We start from the raw sequence: 21,555 nt of genomic DNA on the forward strand, positions 1-21,555 counted from the left end.
GAACATTGCGTATCTTGGACTGCAACAGGGCTATCTTTTCCTCCGTCAAAAAGATCCTCTGTTGCTGAGAGTCCAACAATGCCCTGAGATGGACCATTCTCTGAGAAGGAATTAGAGAGGACTTCTTCCAGTTCACTATCCAGCCGTGAGCCTGCAATACCGATATTGTCAGTTGTAGATGGCTGCAAAGGACTTGTGGCGACCCTGCCAACAACAGAAGGTCGTCCAAGTAAGGTAACAGGCGAACTCCCTGCAACCGCAGGTGTGCCGCCATGGCCGCCATTACTTTTGTGAACACCCGAGGAGCCGTGGAAAGGCCAAACGGTAGGGCCTGAAACTGGTAATGGAGGTCCAACACACTAAATCTGAGGTAGCGCTGATGAACCCTGGCAATGGGGATATGCAGGTAAGCATCCTGAATATCCAGGGACACCATAAAATCCCCAGGCTGCATAGCTAAAACAATAGAACGCAGAGTCTCCATCCGGAACCGAGGGACCCTTAAAAACTTGTTCAGGGACTTGAGGTTGAGTATAGGTCGGTATGATCCATTTGGTTTTTGAACCAGAAAAAGGTTGGAGTAATATCCGGTCCCTCTCAGGGATAACGGAACAGGTTCTATTACTCCCATTTGAAGCATAGAACGCACCGACTCTTGGATCGCTAGAGCCTTCGTTGGATCTGAAGGACCTGCTGTTACAAAGAACTGATGAGGAGGCCTTCTGCGGAAGGAGAGGGCATATCCTTGAGATACCACCTCCCGTACCCAAGTGTCTGTGGTGGTTTTGAACCAACACTGGGCGTATTGCAGAAGTCGGCCTCCCACCCTGGGATCCCCCAAGGGGAGGCCCAACCCGTCAGGCTGAGGGTTTGTCGTCCGGCTTGGCAGCTGGACGTCTGGTACTCCAAGCTTGCTTCTTGGTTTTAGTGGTCTTTTTGGGACCTGAAGGTCTCGGAAAGGACTGAACCCTAGGTTTTCCCGGAGGGCGATAGGGCCGAAAGGATGGATTTTTAGACCCAGAAGGAGTCGGGGCTGAGGGTAGACACGCAGATTTGGCAGCCGCCAACGTGTCTACTATTTTGTCCAAGGCTGGTCCAAACAGGACCTGTCCATTGTAGGGTAAGCATTCCAAGCCTTTCTTGGATTCAGCGTCCGCCCTCCACGAACGTAACCACAAGGAGCGTCGAGCGGCCACAGCCGCCGCAGAAATCCTAGAAGTAAGCAGGCTCAAATCCAAAGCTGCTTCGTTAATGTACGTAGCGGAATCCCGAAGGTTACCCACTAACATAACCTGTTCGCTGGTACCCTCAGAAGCGAATGTCTCCAAAGCGTCCGCCCACCTTTCCATAGCCTGGGCCACCCAGCAGACAGCCATAGCTGGTCTAGATGCTCCTCCAGCAAGGGAATAGATGGACTTAAGACACACCTCCACCTTACGGTCTGTAGTATCCGTCAGAGAAGACATAGACGGCATAGGCAAAGTTGCGCTCTTTACTAAGCACGTAACGTGAGAATCCACCTGAGGAGGAGACTCCCATTTAGTGAAATAATCTTCCGCAAAGGGATAAGTACGTGCCAGACGCTTGTGAGGTTGAAATCTTTTTCCTGGAGATTTCCAGGCCTCCTCCATGTGATCAACTAGCTGACCAGATAGGGGGAAAACTGCTGCAGCTCCTTTAACCTCTTTAAAATAAGCATGAGTAGGCGCTGCAGGTAAGTTGTCGTCAGTAATTACCATGGCCGCACGGACTGCCCGTATGAGGCCTGGAATGTAAATACTAGACTTAGCCTCTGCTTGAGGAGTGTCGGTGTCCGACAAATCTAGAATTTCGCCCTCATGAGACGACCAGTCATCCTCATCATCCTGAGCGGATGGATATGACAATAACGGTCTTTTAGCAGGTCTGGATTGATCCTGCTGTGTGCTCCGCACCCCAGAATCAGACAAACCTGGGTCAGCCTGATTAAGGACCTGTTGCGGGGGGTACTGCATTACTATCGGTCCCGGAACTCCCAGAACAGGAGGCGGGACTACCGCCTGCTGTGCAAACCCCAATTGTGGAAACGTAGGAGGGGCTGCAAGCCTATTTACAAGAACAGTCAGGGCTTGTGCAAAACAAGCCCAAGGTGGTTCCTGAGAGGTGCTGGGTACAGCAGAGTTACCAGGGACAGCCAAACATGCAGCACATAACCCATCCTGGAGTACCGCCCCCTCCCCCACACCTGCTTTACATCTGGAGCAGGAAAATAGGAGAGGAACAGAGTCCTCACTGGACATAGTGGTATGTGACTCTCCTCTCACAGAAATAAATCATAAACTGTGAGGTAAATTCCTACCCTGACAGTACTGGCACTGAGAGGGCTGGTCAAGAGGAAGAAATAGGGATAGCTAAAATGGCTGACAGGAGAAAAATCAGGCACACAGAGCTAGCATAAAGTCACATACAATGCAGAAACGCTGCACTAAGTGCACTATCACTTACACAGACTTACAGCCTGGCAGTGATAGCGCTACATACGCTGACCTTTACTGGAGGAGAGGTATGTAAGGGGCACCCCAGGCTCCGCACCCTGTCACCACAGCGTCTGCATAAAATGGCCGCCGGAGGATGAAGGGAGGCGGGCCTGAGGAGGATCACTGCCTCAGCCCGCCAAAGCCTTAATATAAGGCGCCGACAGCAGTGATGGGGAGGAGCCTCCTGTGCGCTACAGGGAAGGCATCCTCCCTTGGCAGGCCATTAACCCCCCGGGATGCTGGAGCGTGTTCCGCAACACTCCAGCCCCGTATCCCTGGTGGTCTAGTTGAGAGCGCAGGCATCCGCCTGGCTCCACTATACTGCCGTCCCCAGGAAGCCCCCAGCCCTGGGGACGCCGGACTGTGATTCAGCGGGCGCCTACCGCAGACGCCCGCTGCTTACCTGCTGCCCCCCGTAAGCCCGGCCACAGTCCCAGGCCCCCGGAGGTTCTACTAGCAGGAACCCCCAAGAGCCCGCCGAGCTCCCCGGATCACTACCGGTGGTCGGCGCCGGCGGGTGTGTCGGAGCGGTAGCATGGACGTCCGCTGGACAGTCCTATGCTACCGCTCTTGAAGATCTTCAGGGGCTGTTACACAGCCCCCCTCTGCGATGACCCAGCTTCCCGGCCGGGCACCTACTGAAAACTGAGGTGCCTTGGCCTGGGGGCGGGGTATAGGAGGGGGCCCAGTGCATCCTGGGAGGACATCTTTAACTCTGTGGTGCCCATGGCTGTGGAGCCAAGACCTATACCCAAGGTATCCCTGTGGATCCCTAAGGACCCTGAGGTAGAAACAGATTTTCCTGACATTCAGGAGGCCAATCCTGGGATCGGCAGTATCCCAGAATTTTGGCCTAAAATTGCCAGAATTTGAATCCCAGGATTTCGCGATTAATGAGCGCAGGTTGTTATTGCGCCGTTTAGTTATTGTTTTTTGTAATGTCGGGTAGCACTGAGCAGCTGCAGCACTCGCTCAGACGCTACCCGGTTGTGCGCAGCGTGACGCCAGAGGTGACACTGCACAGCCCCACGCCGGCCTGACCCTTTAACCGCGTCCGCCCCATGAACAACTCAATCCTGGGTATCCAGAAATTGAGCGTTTTTCAATCCCAACTCCCGGGGTTGAAAAAACGACCGGGGATCGGCCTCCCTACCTGACATGTTTTAACCACAACATCTAGCGATATAATACAATATGGCGGTTTAAGAAAGAACTGAAACCAAACCACTACACAGACTTCAAATGACAAGTCCTCTCACACAAAGAGATTTGTTTAACAGAACTGCCTATATATCCATAATCACATACTTCTGGAGTATCAGGATCCATTTTTGGCAGGTTGACAGCATTTATGGTAGGTTGAACATACTAACTGCATTTTAAAACTCATATGTCGCATATTGAGGGGTCAATGTTATTAGTAAGCTACAGAATTTGCAATGATCAGTCTGCAGCGGTGAACTGAAATCTGCAGCATCATAACCATACCTATAAGGCTACTGCCTGTCAGCTGTAGGTGTATAGTGTGACAGATACAATTAGTGACACTACCTTACATGGTAGCAGGTTTTACATCGAAATTCCCATTTTTTTTTAATAAACTTTATTTAAACCACCTGTGCCATGTAGTCTGGAGACCAGAAGTAACCGAATTTCATATTAAAATGAGCAGAGACGGACTGCGTAAGGAGATTATTAAACAATTGTACAGACTACAGTACATGAAACCGTGTGTAGGCAGGTTATACTATTTAAAAATCACACTGACCGCTTTGATGAACTGTAACACGTGTGCTTTACATGCACGGAAGACTAAAGAAACCCAAAATGGCTGTCACAGTGCAAATGTGTTAAACCTCCAGCCTAAAGTGACGACTAAAACATACTGTCATTTACGTACTTTACAAAAAGACAATTGAACGAGTAAAATAACACAAGCAAAACTATTTTTTTTTTCTCAACATAGTCATTTATTCAGAAACAAATAAAATAATTTAATATCACCAAAACATAAGTAAATCATGAATTGCCTTGCAATTAAATAAATTCATACATATGCAATTTGTGTTCCCGTTTTAAAAAATACATTCTTGAATTTGGAATAAGAGAATACAGTGTGACGGTACATTTATATGGAACAATAAATAATATGACATGCATACAGACATTACTTTTTTTTTTTATAAACTGGTCAGGGGTAAATAATATACATATCGCCACATTAGCCCCTGTGCAGCTATATGTAGGAGAACGGACACCTATAGGAAAGGCGGCAGCAGAGGCCACTCATTTACAGTATACGGAAGTCTTTTGTGGACATTTGTTTGTTTTGTTACAGGTATAAAGATGCAGAATAGACAGATGGACTGAAAAGGTCTAGTTTATAAATATGAACCCTTCCTATGTGTCTCCATTTGTTAGATACATCTTCTCGAAGGGCGTATCTAGAACTTACAGAAGAAATGCCAGGAACATTTCCATCAGTGTGCCCAGCCTATACAGTCCCCAGTCTTACCACTTTCAGCCACCACTGCGTTATCCATCAGTCAGTGGTTTGGACACTATAGTAAAAAAAAATGAATGCTACTCAGTTTAGAAACGATGATGTTTGATTTGTGACTGGAAGTTTATAGGAGGCTGCATACAGCCAATCTCTGAAGAGAATAAATTCTGAAGCAAAGGTAAGTGACACAACCACACTGCTAAAGACTGTAGCTGGCAAATAATCCAACAAAGACTAAAAAGGGTTATTGGTCTGGTGCAAATCTGAATACAAATCAGTTTAGCGGATAGATCTTGCGAATGTATCAGCACTGCACATCCTCCAGTGCCGAGCGCACTATTCTACAGTAGGTCATGTGCAATATTGCCACCTGCTCCTGATGGGGTGCGGCTAGGTGGTAATGGGGCACTCACACATAGGCTAAGTTTAGTGAGGGCATATTGGCGGGATTTCGTGCTGAGTTGTTCGTGTGAAGATACGCCTGTTCTCAGACAAGGATAGGGATGGTGACAGTGTGTACTGAGAATGATGACCCCCTATGAATAGGGGAGGTATAGTCTTATAGATTTGAACAACTCACTGCATGTAAGCGAATATTCAGTTTGGACGCAATGCGGGTGTTATTACAGCCATCATGGGTTCAACTCTACAACTATACCCTATATTTAGTGACTACAACCTCTGGGTTTATTTGACAGATTTACCCAATCACAAAGCACATGCTTCCATTCCAACATGGGTATTCTGCAAGGTGTGAGCTACAGCATTACTACACCAGAATACACGTAATGGGAATGCCTTCTGGTTTCAGTTCATTTCCCCTTCTAGAAACGATCATTTGTTATTTTGACAAAAACTAGATTATTTTTTTAAATTGCGTGATAAATCCAATCTATGTAACACATCCCAGGAAAGGCAGGTTCCCTCTCCCTCAGGATAAAATGCAGGTTATGTTGTACAGATGTGTCCTCTCATACATCTAGCCTCAATACACCATGCGACACGAGAGGACTGGCACGAGTGAGACCAGCGTCTTTTTCACCCTGAAAATGTGTCTTCGGCGCCAACGGATGTGACAAACAGCTGCACACAGATATACAAGTGTCGCATATAAAATTAATTGGGGCAGTCTCCTGAAGCGGTTTGCTGACTAAAAGTCACATGGCACCTGGCACGTGGAAAAGGGCTGTTTGGCGGCAACTGCAGCAATAGTACATGGACACATCTGTATGTCTGTATGTATGTATGTATGTATGTATGCATGCATGCATGTCCCTGAGTGACGTTTATATACACTGTGTATTGCACGTAAATGTATTGTATGGATGGTGAACAAGCTAAAATATTATGAAACAATTATCCTTTGTAGTGCATGTGTGTGTCCTAAAGCTGGGTACACACGTAAAGATTTTCGGTCCAACCATCCAACTAGTTGATTGGTTGGTATGAAAATCTGGTAACGTATGGGAGTAAATGATGATCAGCAATTTGCACCTAAATGCCAAAAAACAGATGAAAATGGTCGTCAGACAAGTTTGTTAAATGTTTAATTTAAACAATTTGTTCAAACAACAGTTTTTAGCCATTTTCCGGCGTTTGGGAGCAAATTGCTGATTGCCATTTGCTTTCATACATTACCAGATTTTCATTCCAACCAATCAACTAGTTGGATGGTTGGACAGAAATCTTTACGTGTGTACCCAGCCTTCATCCCTGATTGGGATAGATGCCCTTTTGGCCAGTGTGTGTGTTCTAGGCTAGCTTGGAAAATATAAACATGGTGCTGTATTGATAAAAATTAATAGGCAGCTTTACCAACATATTGCGCAGTGCTTTTCAGGGAATGTCTTTGAACACTCAGATCAGTAAATACTATGCTAAGCCTAAAAATAAAGTGACCTAGTAAAATATAGAGCTTAGGACAAGCGAGTGCTTTATCCTGCATTGAAGTCAGTGCAGAATATTTGGTAACACTTTCAATCTCCGCACACTGGATGGATGTACACATGGAAAGTGTAGCAGTGAGCTTTTAGAACCACATAACAACCCCGCATACAATAATTATGGGGCTTCTTCAGGACATATACATATTTCTGTAGCTTATTTGTTTGCACCAGATTTCTAGTAGTTACCTGGATGTACTATTATACGCTCACAATAACATCTTCTTTGGCACAAGAAAAACAGCAAAGCTAGTGCAGCTATGAGGTTACAATAAAGGGGATGGGGAACAAAGGCATTCAAATAGAAATAATAATAATATACCACAAAATATATAATAAGACATGACCCAAGAACAACCACCTTTTTAAGGCCACTTACCCACTTTACACTAATAGAAGCATGTATACGGGAACGGAACCCAATTTTTTGGAACGATGACCATACCCAAAAACATTTGTGGTTGTGAGCGTTGCAATCCGTTATTTTCCCCATAAGACTGCAATGGAGCGTATTGAGGTGAATGGGCCTCCTCCATTGTCCGCGTCAACCACTAGCACTCCTTACCCGCTACATGTCAGACGCGCTTCTACATACTGTACCTGCCTCTGCTGTTTACTCAAACAGTGGATAAGAGACCAACACAAGTATTTCAGCATATATATATTACAATAGTAAAAATATGTTTAGAAGAGTATAATCTATTTTATTTCCAGCTCCCTTTATTGTACTAAAATGGTAGGCATTTAGCAGATTGAACCATTAGTATAATATAATGGCAATGCAAACTAAATTCTACTAGGAATAAAATACTGCAAAGATAAAACATATATTTTTTTTAAATAATAGTATAGGAAACATTCAGGCATTGTGTATACTATATCAAAATGCGTATAAAAAGATATCTTTTACAAAATAATCGGCTAGTTTTGCAAGGAATGTCATAAAAATCTATTTTATGAAAAAAAAGGGACAATCGTGCCACAAACGTCTGTGGGCTCCTATTTTCTCTTCCTCTTCACCTAAGTTCTCAATCAGTAGGACGTACATTCATTAACATACAGATAACAGCCCCAACTAAGCTTTGCCTATTGGAGATAGTCCCCAATGCCAACATCTGTTAGATAGGACCATCAAAGTACAACTTGTGGCTCTATTATCAGCCTTGGGGGGAAACGTACTAAGCTCTGGAAAGTGATAAAACGACCAGCCACTCAGCTCCTAACCGTCAGGTTACAGGCTGTTTTTGAAAAATGACAGTTGGGAGCCAATTGGTTGGTAGTTTATAGGCACACATCCACTAGACGACAGGCAAAAGACTGCACGATTACGACATTGTAATCGTGCAGTCGTGTGTCTGTGATGTGCCTTCACTGAACGAGCAATGGTTCAGTGTAGGCACATCAATCATCTGCAAACATGCTGAACCTGACGATATCGTCAGGTTGTACAACATATTTGTACGATGATAGATGTCTAAACGACCAGCGGGAGCGCACATCGCTGGTCGTTTTAGACTTTGTGTAAAAAAAACTGCAAACGATTTTCAAACGATGTTCAAGCGATTATCGAACGATAACAATATAGTTATCGTTCAATTTAATCGTCTAGTGGATGTGTGCCTTATCACTCTCCACTTCATCACTTTCCAGAGCTTAGTACATCTGCCCCCTTGGTCTGATAACCCAGGAGACAGCGGCATGCAGCCAAGGCTGGAGAATATAATGAGCACTGGCGCGTATCTCCCAACTTGCAGGGCTGTCCCTGATGTTCCAGTAGCGAGGGAAGAGTTATTTAGGGAGGTTCCCTTTTGGAATGCATAGGAGGTGGAAGCGGGGTTGTACACTATTGAACAACCCCCTTAATGTGTCCTCCTGTAACAGCAGATGTACCAAGCTCACACAGCTGTAGGGCTCATTTCATCCAGTCCAATATAATAGAGCTCCACAGGACAGAGATCCCCAGGGTGAATATCAACCAGTAACAAACAGTTGCTCCTGGCTACAAGTAATGAGGAAGGCCATAAGGGAGGGGCCGCTGACTACATTTAAGGGGTTTATTCAAAAGTAGAAATCCTATTTAACATTGTGTAATTACAATTAATGCAGTTTATCACTTTCAGTAGCTCATTACATGGGGGTAGATTTAGTAAAGCTTCAAAAAAATGAAAAGTGGAGGGGTTTCCCATAGCAATCAATCAGATACTACAGTATGTATCATTTCTCTATTGCATCTTAGAAAATGATAGACATAACCTAAATGGTTTCTTTAACAGCACCTACACTTGTCTGACATTTCTATATAGTTTCGGGAAGACGTCAGCGCTGGATGAATGTTGTCATGGGAATTCTGTTTCTTTATACAAATTAATTAGTGGCTGATACAATTATACTACATGAATAAAATGCGCAGAATCTGTAGTCACTTACTATGAACACTGACATGCGTGTAAATGCTTACGCATAAAGTACCCAAACCCCTCAGACGTTGCTACAATAAATTCATGTTATCCTAGATTAGTTAAAACCTTTATCTATATTAAATATTTCTATGTTCATAATTCTTGAAGTTAAACTTTGAGGTCTTATTTCTTTACAAAAAATATTGTGGAAGAAATGAGCCCGTGCAAATCTATCATCTAAATGCAAAATAGAACTTTGTTGTTTTTTTACTTTTTACTTTTGACAATTCTAGAATGCTCCAGCCAGGTTTACAGGACCACTGGCTGTCCAGCCCTTTGTAGAACGACAAGTCCCTATTTATCCCAATAGCTGGAGAGCCACAGATTATTACTCACAACAATTACTATTCAATAAAAAAAAACAAAAAAAAAAACGGTTTTGTTCAGTCCTTTTTTTACAGGTAATTCTGTATATTAGCCTAGCACTTTATAGTACAGGCAAGGTTTAATGATCAGGGTATTGCACTTCAATCATGATCCCATATAAAAGGTTTGTAAAGTATGATCTCTAAGAATACGCTGTCTCCTTACCACCATCAGCCATAAGGCAGAACAGACAACACTTCCCGGCTGCAGCTGGTTAGCAGCAAATACCAGTCACAAGCATGGTCACGGTGTAAGGAGCTGGGGAGACTTTCTGGCTTCTACAGAAGCTGTAGGCTGTAGCGTTGTTAAGGTCTGGGGGCGGTTCTGCGGGCTTCTCCGGAGATTATCATCCATCTAATGTAAAACACAACTTAAAGTCAGCCAAGGTTGAGATTCAGACACAGACCAGGAAAGCAACTACTGTACCTTACCGTAATACATATAATGAATGGAAATAGTGTGCACGGGATATATGTACAAATCTGGTCACAATGACATGTATATTGAATTAAGACACTGGATCTCCGTAGCCAGCACAACAATGGATACATTTATGAAAAGGAGTTAAAAAAAAAAAAAAAAAAAAAAGGGTTGTAACCTAAAGCAACCAATCAGATTCCAGTATTTTATACACTTATTAAAACTTGAAAAAAGAAAAAAACAAAAACAAACAAAACCGTTAAATACACTTCATCTCCACAGGCTCTACGGCAATGACTTGAACCTGACTAAAGCAGCTGTTATATGTGGGTGAGCTCTGCGCTCTCCAGAAGGTAGTTGTACGATTACTGGATGCTGCTATAGTGCGGAGAAAGCCAGTTCCACATTCATAATCACTGACTTGGACAGCAAAATAAAGTGCTGTAAGACAACATTATAGTATAGAGCACAGCTTAATTTCTTTCATTCATATAGTATCAGTCCCCCCTAGGAAAAAAGAAAGTGCAGCTTGCAGCCATTCTGAGAGTGGGAAGGGTAATTCTTATTTCCTGTGGGAGGTTTTGCAACTTCTTAAAAAGGGATTGAAGACATCATACGGCAATAAATGCGGATGGTTTGTTTTTTATTGCGTTCAAATAAAGGGGCAACATTCAGAGATGCGACCTCTGATCTACCCTATGCTAATGCCAGATTCCGTGCAGCTAATATGAGGATCTGTGCGCCTGCAGGCGGGTGGCCGTGACGCTCACTGATTTTACTCCAGCCGCCATCATTAATATCAGTACTTGCACCAGTCCCATGCTAGACACTAGAGAACATCAGTAACAGGCTTCCCTTCCCTGTACACGACTCAGAATCGCACGGCAATAAAGATTCACGCCCACGACATTCAAACCCAGTCGCTGCCCCCTTCCTGCCCGAAACACCCATTTAAAGGGAAGACAGATAAGTTCCAGTTCCGTACAACTCAAAATAAAAACAGACATATGCAAAAATGTGTAAATTGCCATCTATGCATGCGCTGTATGCGAAAACCCGCCATTTGCACCCGTGCACAGAGATCTATGCGACAGAATCAGCCCCATGTTGCGACTACAGCGCTGAGCCCATCGGCTCTTTTCAATTCTCTGTACAGTGATAAACAAGAGGTCGGCGCTCGTGGCAGGTGGGCATACAACCCGTTTAGCCAAGAGAGCTGACAAGTCCGACACTTGATCAGCAACCAGACATCATTATGCATTAATAATAACAGCCTGATATGGAAGCAGCTTTTGGTGACTGAGAAAACAGTAAGAAACAGTAACAATTTAGTGTGTCTTTAAATTTGTAATAATGAGGAATCCAAGAAGCTTCCTAGCGACAACACTCTGCGTTCAGCAAGTCCGTGTGTAGTCTCTGTTTATAGATACTTCTCTTGTGGTGACATCAGCACAGCCCCACGTAAAGGATGCAGATTTGTAGCCACTGAAATCAGCATAATTGAGAAAATTGTTTGTTTTTTCACCATTGGAAAATATGACTAGTTTCTAAGCAAAATATAATCATGGTGGTATGCCAGCAGGGTACAGAGCACGCTTTGTGCAATGGTGCATCAATCACATTCTCAGCACAAACAAAGGGCTTGCTCTCCGAGATCATCTGTTAGAGGTTTTCAGGCTGGTGAATGGAGAGACTTGTCCCGTGGCTGTGCCAGTAGATTGCTGCGTCTCTTCACACCTACTTTGTTCTCAGAAATAGGAAATGCTTTTCCAGATGAACACTGATTTGCAAATGTGACTAAGCTGCAATAGCATTAACAGATGTGTATTGTTTAGTTCACAATTACATTTAGCCTTGCAGCTTTAATTCCAATGGAAGACTGTCATAAGTGGAGGGAGAGAGGCTTTTAATGCCCAAGGAAAGCATGCCAAGTGGTACCCAGCACTTATCCACGCATACATAAAAGGCAGCATGGTCTGCGGACCTTTAATTAATCTAACAAGTGAAGGGAAGGAAGGGATACACTGCCTGGAACAGATGATATATGTGCTGCCTGTCACCATGACTGCATTTATGAATGTGAGCGCAGAGTAATTCAGTAATGTAAGGTCCCAATGCAGAGAAACACTGTACAGCGTAGGGAGAGCGGAACCACCACATTACATGCTAATAAAATACATCATCAAGAACCCGGCATTTCCCGGGTTTAAATCTTCAAGTTAATAAGTTATTCATCCCAGACCAATTGCCACCCCTATGAAGTTTTCATCCAAATCCATCCAGTGATAAGCCCAGAACAGGCTCCCCGGGTTAAACTTTTGCCCAGCGTAAATCAACGGGAGGTCCGACCGGGACGTCAACCCTCTAGTATGTCTTCTGGGATCCAATGATACCCACCCTGTGAAGTTTTCATACAAATCCATCCAGAGGAAGGCTCATAACAGGCTCCCCGGGTCATAGTTCTGCCCAGCATACACCAACAGGAGGTCCGACCAGGACCCTAACCCCATAAAACCTGGCCAGAATCCAACTGGACCACCTCGCTATGGTTTCATCCCAATCGGTGCAGGGGTGCCTGAATGCATAACAAACAGACCAATGAATTTTATATATAAGATACCAATAGTATCCCAGGCACAAGTGAGACAGCATTCATCACCAGTATGGTAGCATCCAGCAGGGATAGGATAGGATAGAGGGGTACACAGATGCATTCTGACAATTAAGAAATGTGAGGAAATGCATTTAAAGTAGATCTGTCACCCACACACATCCACTTAGGCTGCAGCTTATGAGTTTGGTAGGAACCATTGCAGCATGGATGTTCTGCCTAATATGCAGGAGACCCAGCTTCCTACACACTCCTAAACATTAGCTCAGTCCACAAAGTAAATGTATCCAGTGTTAAGGGACAGGTACATCTAAGAACAGCAAAGCAAAACACATCGATCTTGAATTTAATTAAACTTTAAATATGTTGGATAATGAGGGTTATGTCTAACACTGCAACAAGACATCTGCTGTCATTAAGGCTCATTTACCAACCACAAAACGCTGCCTATTACTTTGCCAAATCCACACACCTGGCTCATTTTAAAAAAGGTGCATGTTTTGGACCCCCTTACTGTTCCTCGACACCTGTAAGAATGTGAAAAATAAAGTCCTTTCACAGGGAGAAAAATCCTGTTAAAAACAGGGACTGAATCATAAAACACGCTGTAAATGATATACCATATAATAAAGCCCCACAAACATAACCTGGCTTTAGCATGTGGCTACATAAGTAGGTTCATACATGCACCTAACTCACACCAAGTAAGAATCTGTGCTCTTGCCACCACTGACCGGTGCACCTGTGCAGACAGAGCGGAGGGAGGTTTTCACTGCACTTGTGCATCTTAAAAGTGACGTATAGCCTTACTGGCACTAGAGATGTTAACCTTACATTGGGTTAATTGCTGGTATATAATGCAAATCTGCACCCAAGTGCAGTGTCCGTTTTTAACCATTAGAGTGTTTTAAGACCTTTCTCAATTAATGTGTTAAAGGAAGAAGAAGAACCATGTATATTCCAGTTTTGCATGAGTTAATTATGGCTACATTGGAAACGCAGCGCTATTTGCAGCAGTGATGAAGCTTGGAGAACAGGACGGCACAAAACACACACAACCAAACCTAGCGCTAACAAAGCTCCGATTGCGGGAGGGGGGGCGGGTTAGAGGGAGAAAGAAGCAAAGATGTTATAACCTTTTCTATTAGGTTGGACTCCTTATTTACAAGCTGTGTCAGTTTCTGCAAGTTTGCATCTACTGTTTCCAGGCCAGCAGCAGAGGAGCCTATACAGTCAGACCAGAGACAGGTAAGAGCAGAGAACAGATAAGATTAGTATGGACAGAAAAAAGTAACAGACGTGCAATCTAATCTAATGTGTACATATTATCACAGAACCGCTGCGTACGGGATCGCAGCCTCCACGGGCCTTGCGTGCACCTCTGAATCAGAATAGTTGTGGCGTAATAAGCAGTGGTTGTTGTGTTTTAACTGCCAGATTATTTTTGGACAAAATACCAGGCCAAAAATAATCTAGGAAGGTAATACCACTGCTTATTACGCCACAACTATTCTATTTGTTGATAACTGTTACATGACACAAACCAACATTTTTTACTAGAAAAATACTTTTTAAAATATCACAAAGCATGTTGTAATGAAGAGGGAGATTCAATTCAGTGCAAGGTATTGTTGTGTGTCTGCGCACAATGCGAGTAGTTACAGGAGGAAAGCCTTGCTTGCACCCCTACGGGATATGAGCAAAAACAGGAAAGGTTTTCCTGCCCGGATAATATGCAATATACACCGCAAAGAGGCAGTGCTACAATGTAATCACAAATGTCTATACTGCACTTTTATCACCTCTAAATGGTATGAAATTAAAGCTTGAACCACTACAGCGTCACATACACAGTGCTGTGTAATAAACCCTCCATCTCTCAGCGAATGAGAGTCATATACTCAGTGCTGTGTAATACATGCCTCTGCCTTTCAGCCATTGCAGTGTCACATACGTAGTGCTGTGTAATAAACCCCCTTCATCTTTATATACTCAGTGCTGTGTAATAAACCCTCCATCTCTCAGCGAATGAGTCATATACTCAGTGCTGTGTAATAAACCCCTCCATCTCTCAGCGAATGAGAGTCATATACTCAGTGCTGTGTAATAAACCCCTCCATCTCTCAGCGAATGAGAGTCATATACTCAGTGCTGTGTAATAAACCCCTCCATCTTTATATACTCAGTGCAGTGTAATAAACCCCCTTCATCTTTATATACTCAGTGCTGTGTAATAAACCCTCCATCTCTCAGCGAATGAGAGTCATATACTCAGTGCTGTGTAATAAACCCCTCCATCTTTATATACTCAGTGCTGTGTAATAAACCCTCCATCTCTCAGCGAATGAGAGTCATATACTCAGTGCTGTGTAATAAACCCCTCCATCTCTCAGCGAATGAGTGTCATATACTCAGTGCTGTGTAATAAACCCCTCCATCTTTATATACTCAGTGCTGTGTAATAAACTCCTCCATCTCTCAGCGAATGAGAGTCATATACTCAGTGCTGTGTAATAAACCCTCCATCTCTCAGCGAATGAGAGTCATATACTCAGTGCTGTGTAATAAACCCCTCCATCTTTCAGCCCACATCACATATAAAACGTAGAAATACCTTCAGCGCTCTGTGTGAAATAGGCACCGAGGATATGGTCACAGAACTGACACAGGTTGGGAAGCTGCTTCAAATGCTGCTGTAACTGGACTTTGGGCAGTTTAGCTTTATAGAGAGGGGCCAGGAAGCCAAAAACAAAGGCATCGAGGGAAGTAGGTCTGTAATACAATAAAACCGATTAGATATCACAATGACTGCAGTAGTAAGGTCACAAGGACAAGACCTATTATGGAAATATTAAACCCACAAACACTTACTCATCTTTAAAGCTGGAACGAGGCTCTGCACCTCCTGCAGCTTTTACTAAATACTGTACAATGCTTTCTTTCCTCCGTTTGTGCTTTTCAATCATGTTGTCCCTCATCAGTCAGGGAAAGCAACAAAGCACCAGGTGTACAGTTATGTTACCAAAACACGGTGAAAGCAATTAATACAATCTTGCCAATGTAATTCCATATGTGAACCTTGCTGCTAATTTACCTGCGATGGTCAGGTCACACGGCACGTGGATAGGAACCTAACAAAACAATCATGACCATGGCTTGATTTATGATGCAATGCCCTCTTTAAATAAAAATAGCTTTTTTTAAAATTCATTATGGGGACAGCCGCACTGCCCCCATCCATCCACTCGTGGAAGCGGCAGTCGTCACTATAAAAATGCATTTGCACAGCCCTATCAAGGGTTCTGTCCAAAATCAGTCAGATCTCTGCAACATAACGTAGGCATCAGTTCTGCACACACGCCCATCACACACCCTCAGAACACTTTGCTAACGTGCAAATACCCAGTTGCTGCCCCGTTACACCCATTCAGCTGCAAGCGCAGATGTGACAGAGTTGCATGCGACTCTGAATCGCCAATAGATGCTCATAACTAACAGCGTACACTGCATGAGCAGTGCCAACAACGGCAAGATACATCCGCAAAAGGCTAAATCAGCAACAATATTTAAAATATATACAACTACTCAAGTCCTGTAACATTAAATCAAATGTTGCATATGCATTTTATAATAATTTGTGAAATAACTACATACTCAAAACCAATTTAAAAAGATTTATCTGATTAAATTAAAACAAAAAACAGCAAGTGACTTTGCACCTGGGCAAAACCATGTTGTGCTGCAGGAGGGACACAAGAAAAAAGGTCTAGATCTAATCTAAATTGCAGTGTAAAAATACAGCTATGCAGCAATTGTGGGCTACATTGAAAAGCAGCCAGTATTTACCCTGCATACAAAATAATACATGTATTTGCACCCCTTGCATTGCAACATGGTCTGTTCCAGATAAAAAGTTACTTGTTTTTTTTTTTTTTCTTTGCTCTCAACAAATCAGCCCCATGCGCAGATCGTTGCACATCTCCATCCTATGAGTCGTACAGAACTCAGGGGGACATGTACTGAGCCCTGGAGAGTGATAAACTGACATGTTTCAAACACAGCCTGTAAAGTGACAGGAGCTGATTCGCTGGTACTTTATCTCTCTCCAAGGCTTATTACATCTACCCCTGTGTTTGATAAATGACAGGAGCGGATTGGTTGGTACTTTCTCCCTCTCCACTTTATCACTTTCTTCCCCTGGTATACGTTTATGAAGCCGGCGGACGGAATCCCGACTGCCGACTTCTAGACTATTTAATCCCGGCTAGGGTTAAATGACAGGCGTCATTGATGCCTGTCATTTTATCGATGCCGGGAGACCTGCGTCCGGCATCCCGATCGAACAGATAGCCGCGGGGAGGAAGGGGGGGGGGGGGGGGCAGGTGGCGTTTCTAGGCTTAGGTTTGAATCATACAGATTCCCTTCCCCGCAGTGATATCAGTCTTTCTGGGATAATGGGCGTTTTGTGGTGGTAACAAGTAGAGTGCACAGAACATGTGGGTGTTTCATAAGCTCCATGAGATTCTGAGTCGTGCGTTCGGGGAAGGGAAGCCCATTTCTGTCAGATCTCTTGCACCTACCATGGAACTGGTACAAGTGCACATACTATAGAATCAAACGGCGGTACTGGTTTCCTCTTGTAGGCACACGAACACCCGCATTCACCCTACAGATTTTCGCATTAGCATAAAGTAATAAATCCGGCTTCACTATATCGTTAACGATACTGTTCAGTGATGTCATCCTGCCACATCCCTGAACAGGCACCCTGGAAAATACAATGTAGCCGCAAATAAAATATGTGGTATCATGAGAAACAACTATAAGCTACTGTTAACAGATCCTATCCTGAAGACCACCCTTGAACACAAACCATCTTTAGTGTTTAAAAAGGCCGCAAATTTAAGAAACATCTTAGCTCCCAGTTTTTTTTTAGTAGCAAACATGACCCAGATGTTACTTCAGTGCGAAAAACCATTATGGGCGCTTTAAATGTAATCACAACAAATGTATCACTTGTTCTCATATTCTAAATAAAACTAAAAATGTGTTGGCTTCGGTGGCTCCAACTAAATTTGAGATTAGGTCATTTATTAACTGTAACTCGCAATTTGTGATATATCTGTTAATATGCCCATGTAATTTATACTACATCGGTCGTACAATCAGGCCACTTAATATTCCGTCTGTGCTCAAGGAATCTTTGCTTAAGAAATGTGTCAACCATAGTGTACCTATACACTTTTTGGAACATCACTCTAGTAACCCTAGTGGTCTAAAGGTGGTGGGGGCAGGGCCGTCTCTTCCATTGGGCTTGTTGGGCAGTTGCCCATGGGCCCGAAGATTAAGGGGCCCACCAACCTGCCCCCCTGCAGCTGGGGCCTGTTTGTAAATTAGTGATATTTTTAAAGACTGGCCGCCAACGCACTGTATTTCTCCGCTCCCCCTCCCCGGGTGACAAGCATAGGCGAAACTGGGGGGTGGTCCGGGGGTGCACCGGACCACCCATTAGCCCAGTTCCACCATATTTAATGGAGGCAGCGGTACCTATTTGGCCGGGCTGCCTGCTGCATCACGGCACAATGAAATAGTGCCGGCAGTATAACAAACATCACCCCGGCCAATCATAGCTTCTGGAATGGCAGCCAATCAGGAGCGGCGCTGCAGTCAGGCACAGGAGTGCTGCACGGCAGCCGGGAGTCTGTGTGTTCTGCTTCTTTTCTATTGAAACCACTACAGGAGCTCCGTGGGACTGAGGGTGACGCGGCACTACCGGGAGCCGTGAAGGTACACTGCGGTTAGAACTTATACTCCCTAGGTAATGCTGGGATTGCAGGATGCTAGCAGTCTAGGAATTTGTTGGCTCGTGGTCATGTGGCCCCGGGTGAGATGGTCGCATAAGTAACTGGGTGAGGGGGCTTGACAGGAGGCTGGGCACTACAACATGGTCTGGAATCGCATTACAGGATGGAACCATGAGGCGAAGGATGAATGATAGTATAGGGGATTTGAGGATGGAGAGAGGTGATAGTTGTTGGGGTGTCAGAAGTATGGGAGAGATAGGGGGAATGGATGATCTTGTCTCCCTGGCCTGTTGTGGGGCTTAGATGTGTGTGTGTGTTTGTGTGTGGGAGGGGATGGGGTTCTGCAGAAGGGGGACGCTGGACTGAGTTTTTTTGGGGGGGATATACAGGGGAGGGGTACAGAACTGAGGTTGTGGCACTGATGATGCAGAGGTGGAGATAAGTCACTGAGGCTGTGGGGTTTAGATATGCAATAGATACAGGACTGAAATTGGGGGTTTGCTGCAATGGGGTAAAGGTGTGGGGGTTATGCATAGGCGCCATTTCATCTGCCGGGTTGCAGCAAGCAGCCCGGCACGATTTCATAGTGGCAGATAGTTCCCCTTCTGTCCTGTTTCACTGTGCCTGGCTTGCTGCCAGTGTACAATGTACATATATTATTACCCTGCACCTGTGCACACCCCTGTGCCGCAACCCTTCGCTGCCCTGTGGCTCCCACCCCCCATCAAAGTCAAGCCTTCCCTACCCTGTGAGCAGGGACTGATGTGAATGGGTGGGTAGGGGCCCCAGTGCATTGCTTTGCCCAGGGACCACGCTGCTGTTAAAACAGCCCTGGGTGGGGGTAGAGCAGATTCCACAGATGCCAAGGGGCGGTGACAGGTTCAGACACTTATGCAGACAAGAGGCCGCATGGATTCTTAAAATGCAGACATTAAGCCCGCAGGGTCTCAATGAGACAATAGATCTTGAATTCATCTAAACATATGCTCTACTGTTCCCGTCACACTTATTTCTGCAACTCAAGGTGCTCACCCTGGATACACTTGGTTTGTGTATTTTCTAGGGTTAGTATACCTGAGTACCTATGTTTACCTTTGCTATTTATATTTACCATCTGATGTATGATTGAATAGAGATGTAGCTAGCTATCCCTTTCTTCTTGTTATTTCCCTTTGTTCTCTCTTAACTTCCCTCTATACATACATATGGTACTTCTGTACAATTAAATATCCTTCAATTCAGACTTTATTGCTGGGTATTGTAGATCTGCTTTGTGTATGAACTCTAGTATATACATGTACCCTTTTTATCAATATTTATGTCTATACATGTATTTTTCTCAACATCAGCAAACTAGAGATATAGTTAGATATTCATCCTGTTTTGGTTCCCCTCATGTCCTTGTATAAATGTGTACGATATTTTTATAAATGTGTATGATATTTTGACTACTATAAAATATCTTTTAGTTTAGATTTAATCGCTGGGCATTGTCTATACGCGTTTATATGTGTATTATAGAAATATACGTTCAATACGAATAGATCTAATTTTGTATCTGGATTTCTCTGCTCTATATGAATGGCTTGAGAGGAATTAATAATTCCTTGTATTTATTCTTTTTTCGTTTGCCAGTATGATTTGTATGGTGGCTTCCTCACCCTCTTATAAATATACCATCTCTGCAACCTTTGCGATAATCCAAATATACATTTGGCTTGTATCAAATGAGTGCAGCCGATTGGGTCTTGAATAATTTTTAACTCTCTCATTACAGTATAATACGTCAAATCATCCAATATATTACCAATTTTTCATCTGGATACATGCATTTGGGAATTGACATATGTATATACATATTTGTATACATTTATGTACTGTATTTTATGAATATATATCTATGCATATTGTCATTTAAATGTGAATGCTTTTTTATATATATCTTTTTATATTTTGTTATGTATTCCCTCTTTCTTTAGTTTATTCATTATTCGCCACTTTTAAGATAATAAGATGAATAATAAAATAATAGTATGTGCTTGCTGCTGGAATTACCAATGCTAATGGTGGATATGGAATTACTTGCACCTGGTATGCTATTCTAAACCTGGGAATTAATCAAATACCGACAGGTGTTTGAGCCCAATTACAGGCTATTTAAACCCCACTGTGGACATGGACAAGTTATTCTGCCTTTTTGATAAAGCCGCTGTTAGCGGTGAAACGCGTTAAAGGGAATACGATTGCTCAACCTGTGCACTCCCACATCTCTGGAGCTGTTGCTTGCTGTCCCGTGGAGCCGCATTCACCGGCAATGCTACTTTGTACTGCCGCATAGCTGACACTCCTGACGTGACCCACTCGCCCTGTGTGGTGTAGGATTTCCTCTCCACAACACAGCAGACTTCAGCTGTGAGGACAGGGCTCACATTGGTGCGGCACGGATAGATCTACAGGAGAGGACGGGTCCTAGCACTGACCGCAGGGTCACTATACAGCTGGTAGGAACAGCGATCCCACTGTGCTGCCAGAGGATATATCTATTGCGGCATTGACAGGTCTGTCTACCTGAGGAAACGCTGTGGGTATGTGGACATTTAATCAGCTAACAATAACCATCATTTGTCCTTATTCATTCATCTAGCAAAGCCACCATCACTTCATCTATAGTGTGGCTTATAAGCATATATTTTTAAAAAAACTTTTTTCCTATGGACAAATATTACGGTCCTACTAGTGACTTTATTTTTATGTAGGGGGGACTATTTAGTCATTTTATCTACTACTTATTCGTCATTCTTTATTATTGTATCCAGTGGTATTGTGATATTATATATTTGTTAGCAGTTTTCCATGCTACTTCAGACATTTATCATCATACTGGAGACATACTATTGTGTATTACTGTGTATTAAAAAGTGATTTATTACACT

General features: G+C 43.7%; 1 protein-coding gene across 1 annotated transcript in view; it reads right to left on the reverse strand.

Moving 5' to 3' along the window:
* Positions 1 to 9,798: 9,798 nt before the first annotated feature.
* Positions 9,799 to 21,555, reverse strand: part of MTX3 (metaxin 3) — a 41,990-nt gene continuing 30,233 nt past the window's right edge. The window contains exons 7-9 of the mRNA XM_088443884.1: positions 15,433 to 15,590; positions 13,955 to 14,043; positions 9,799 to 10,141 (exon numbers count right to left, since the gene is read on the reverse strand). Coding sequence (XP_088300010.1) covers positions 10,031 to 10,141; positions 13,955 to 14,043; positions 15,433 to 15,590 — 358 coding nt within the window. The 3' untranslated portion in view covers positions 9,799 to 10,030. The remainder of the gene's footprint in view (positions 10,142 to 13,954; positions 14,044 to 15,432; positions 15,591 to 21,555) is intronic.

The sequence above is a fragment of the Taudactylus pleione genome, unplaced genomic scaffold (genome assembly GCF_031769625.1).
Source record: "Taudactylus pleione unplaced genomic scaffold, aTauple2 ptg000336l, whole genome shotgun sequence".
Taxonomy (NCBI): domain Eukaryota; kingdom Metazoa; phylum Chordata; class Amphibia; order Anura; family Myobatrachidae; genus Taudactylus; species Taudactylus pleione.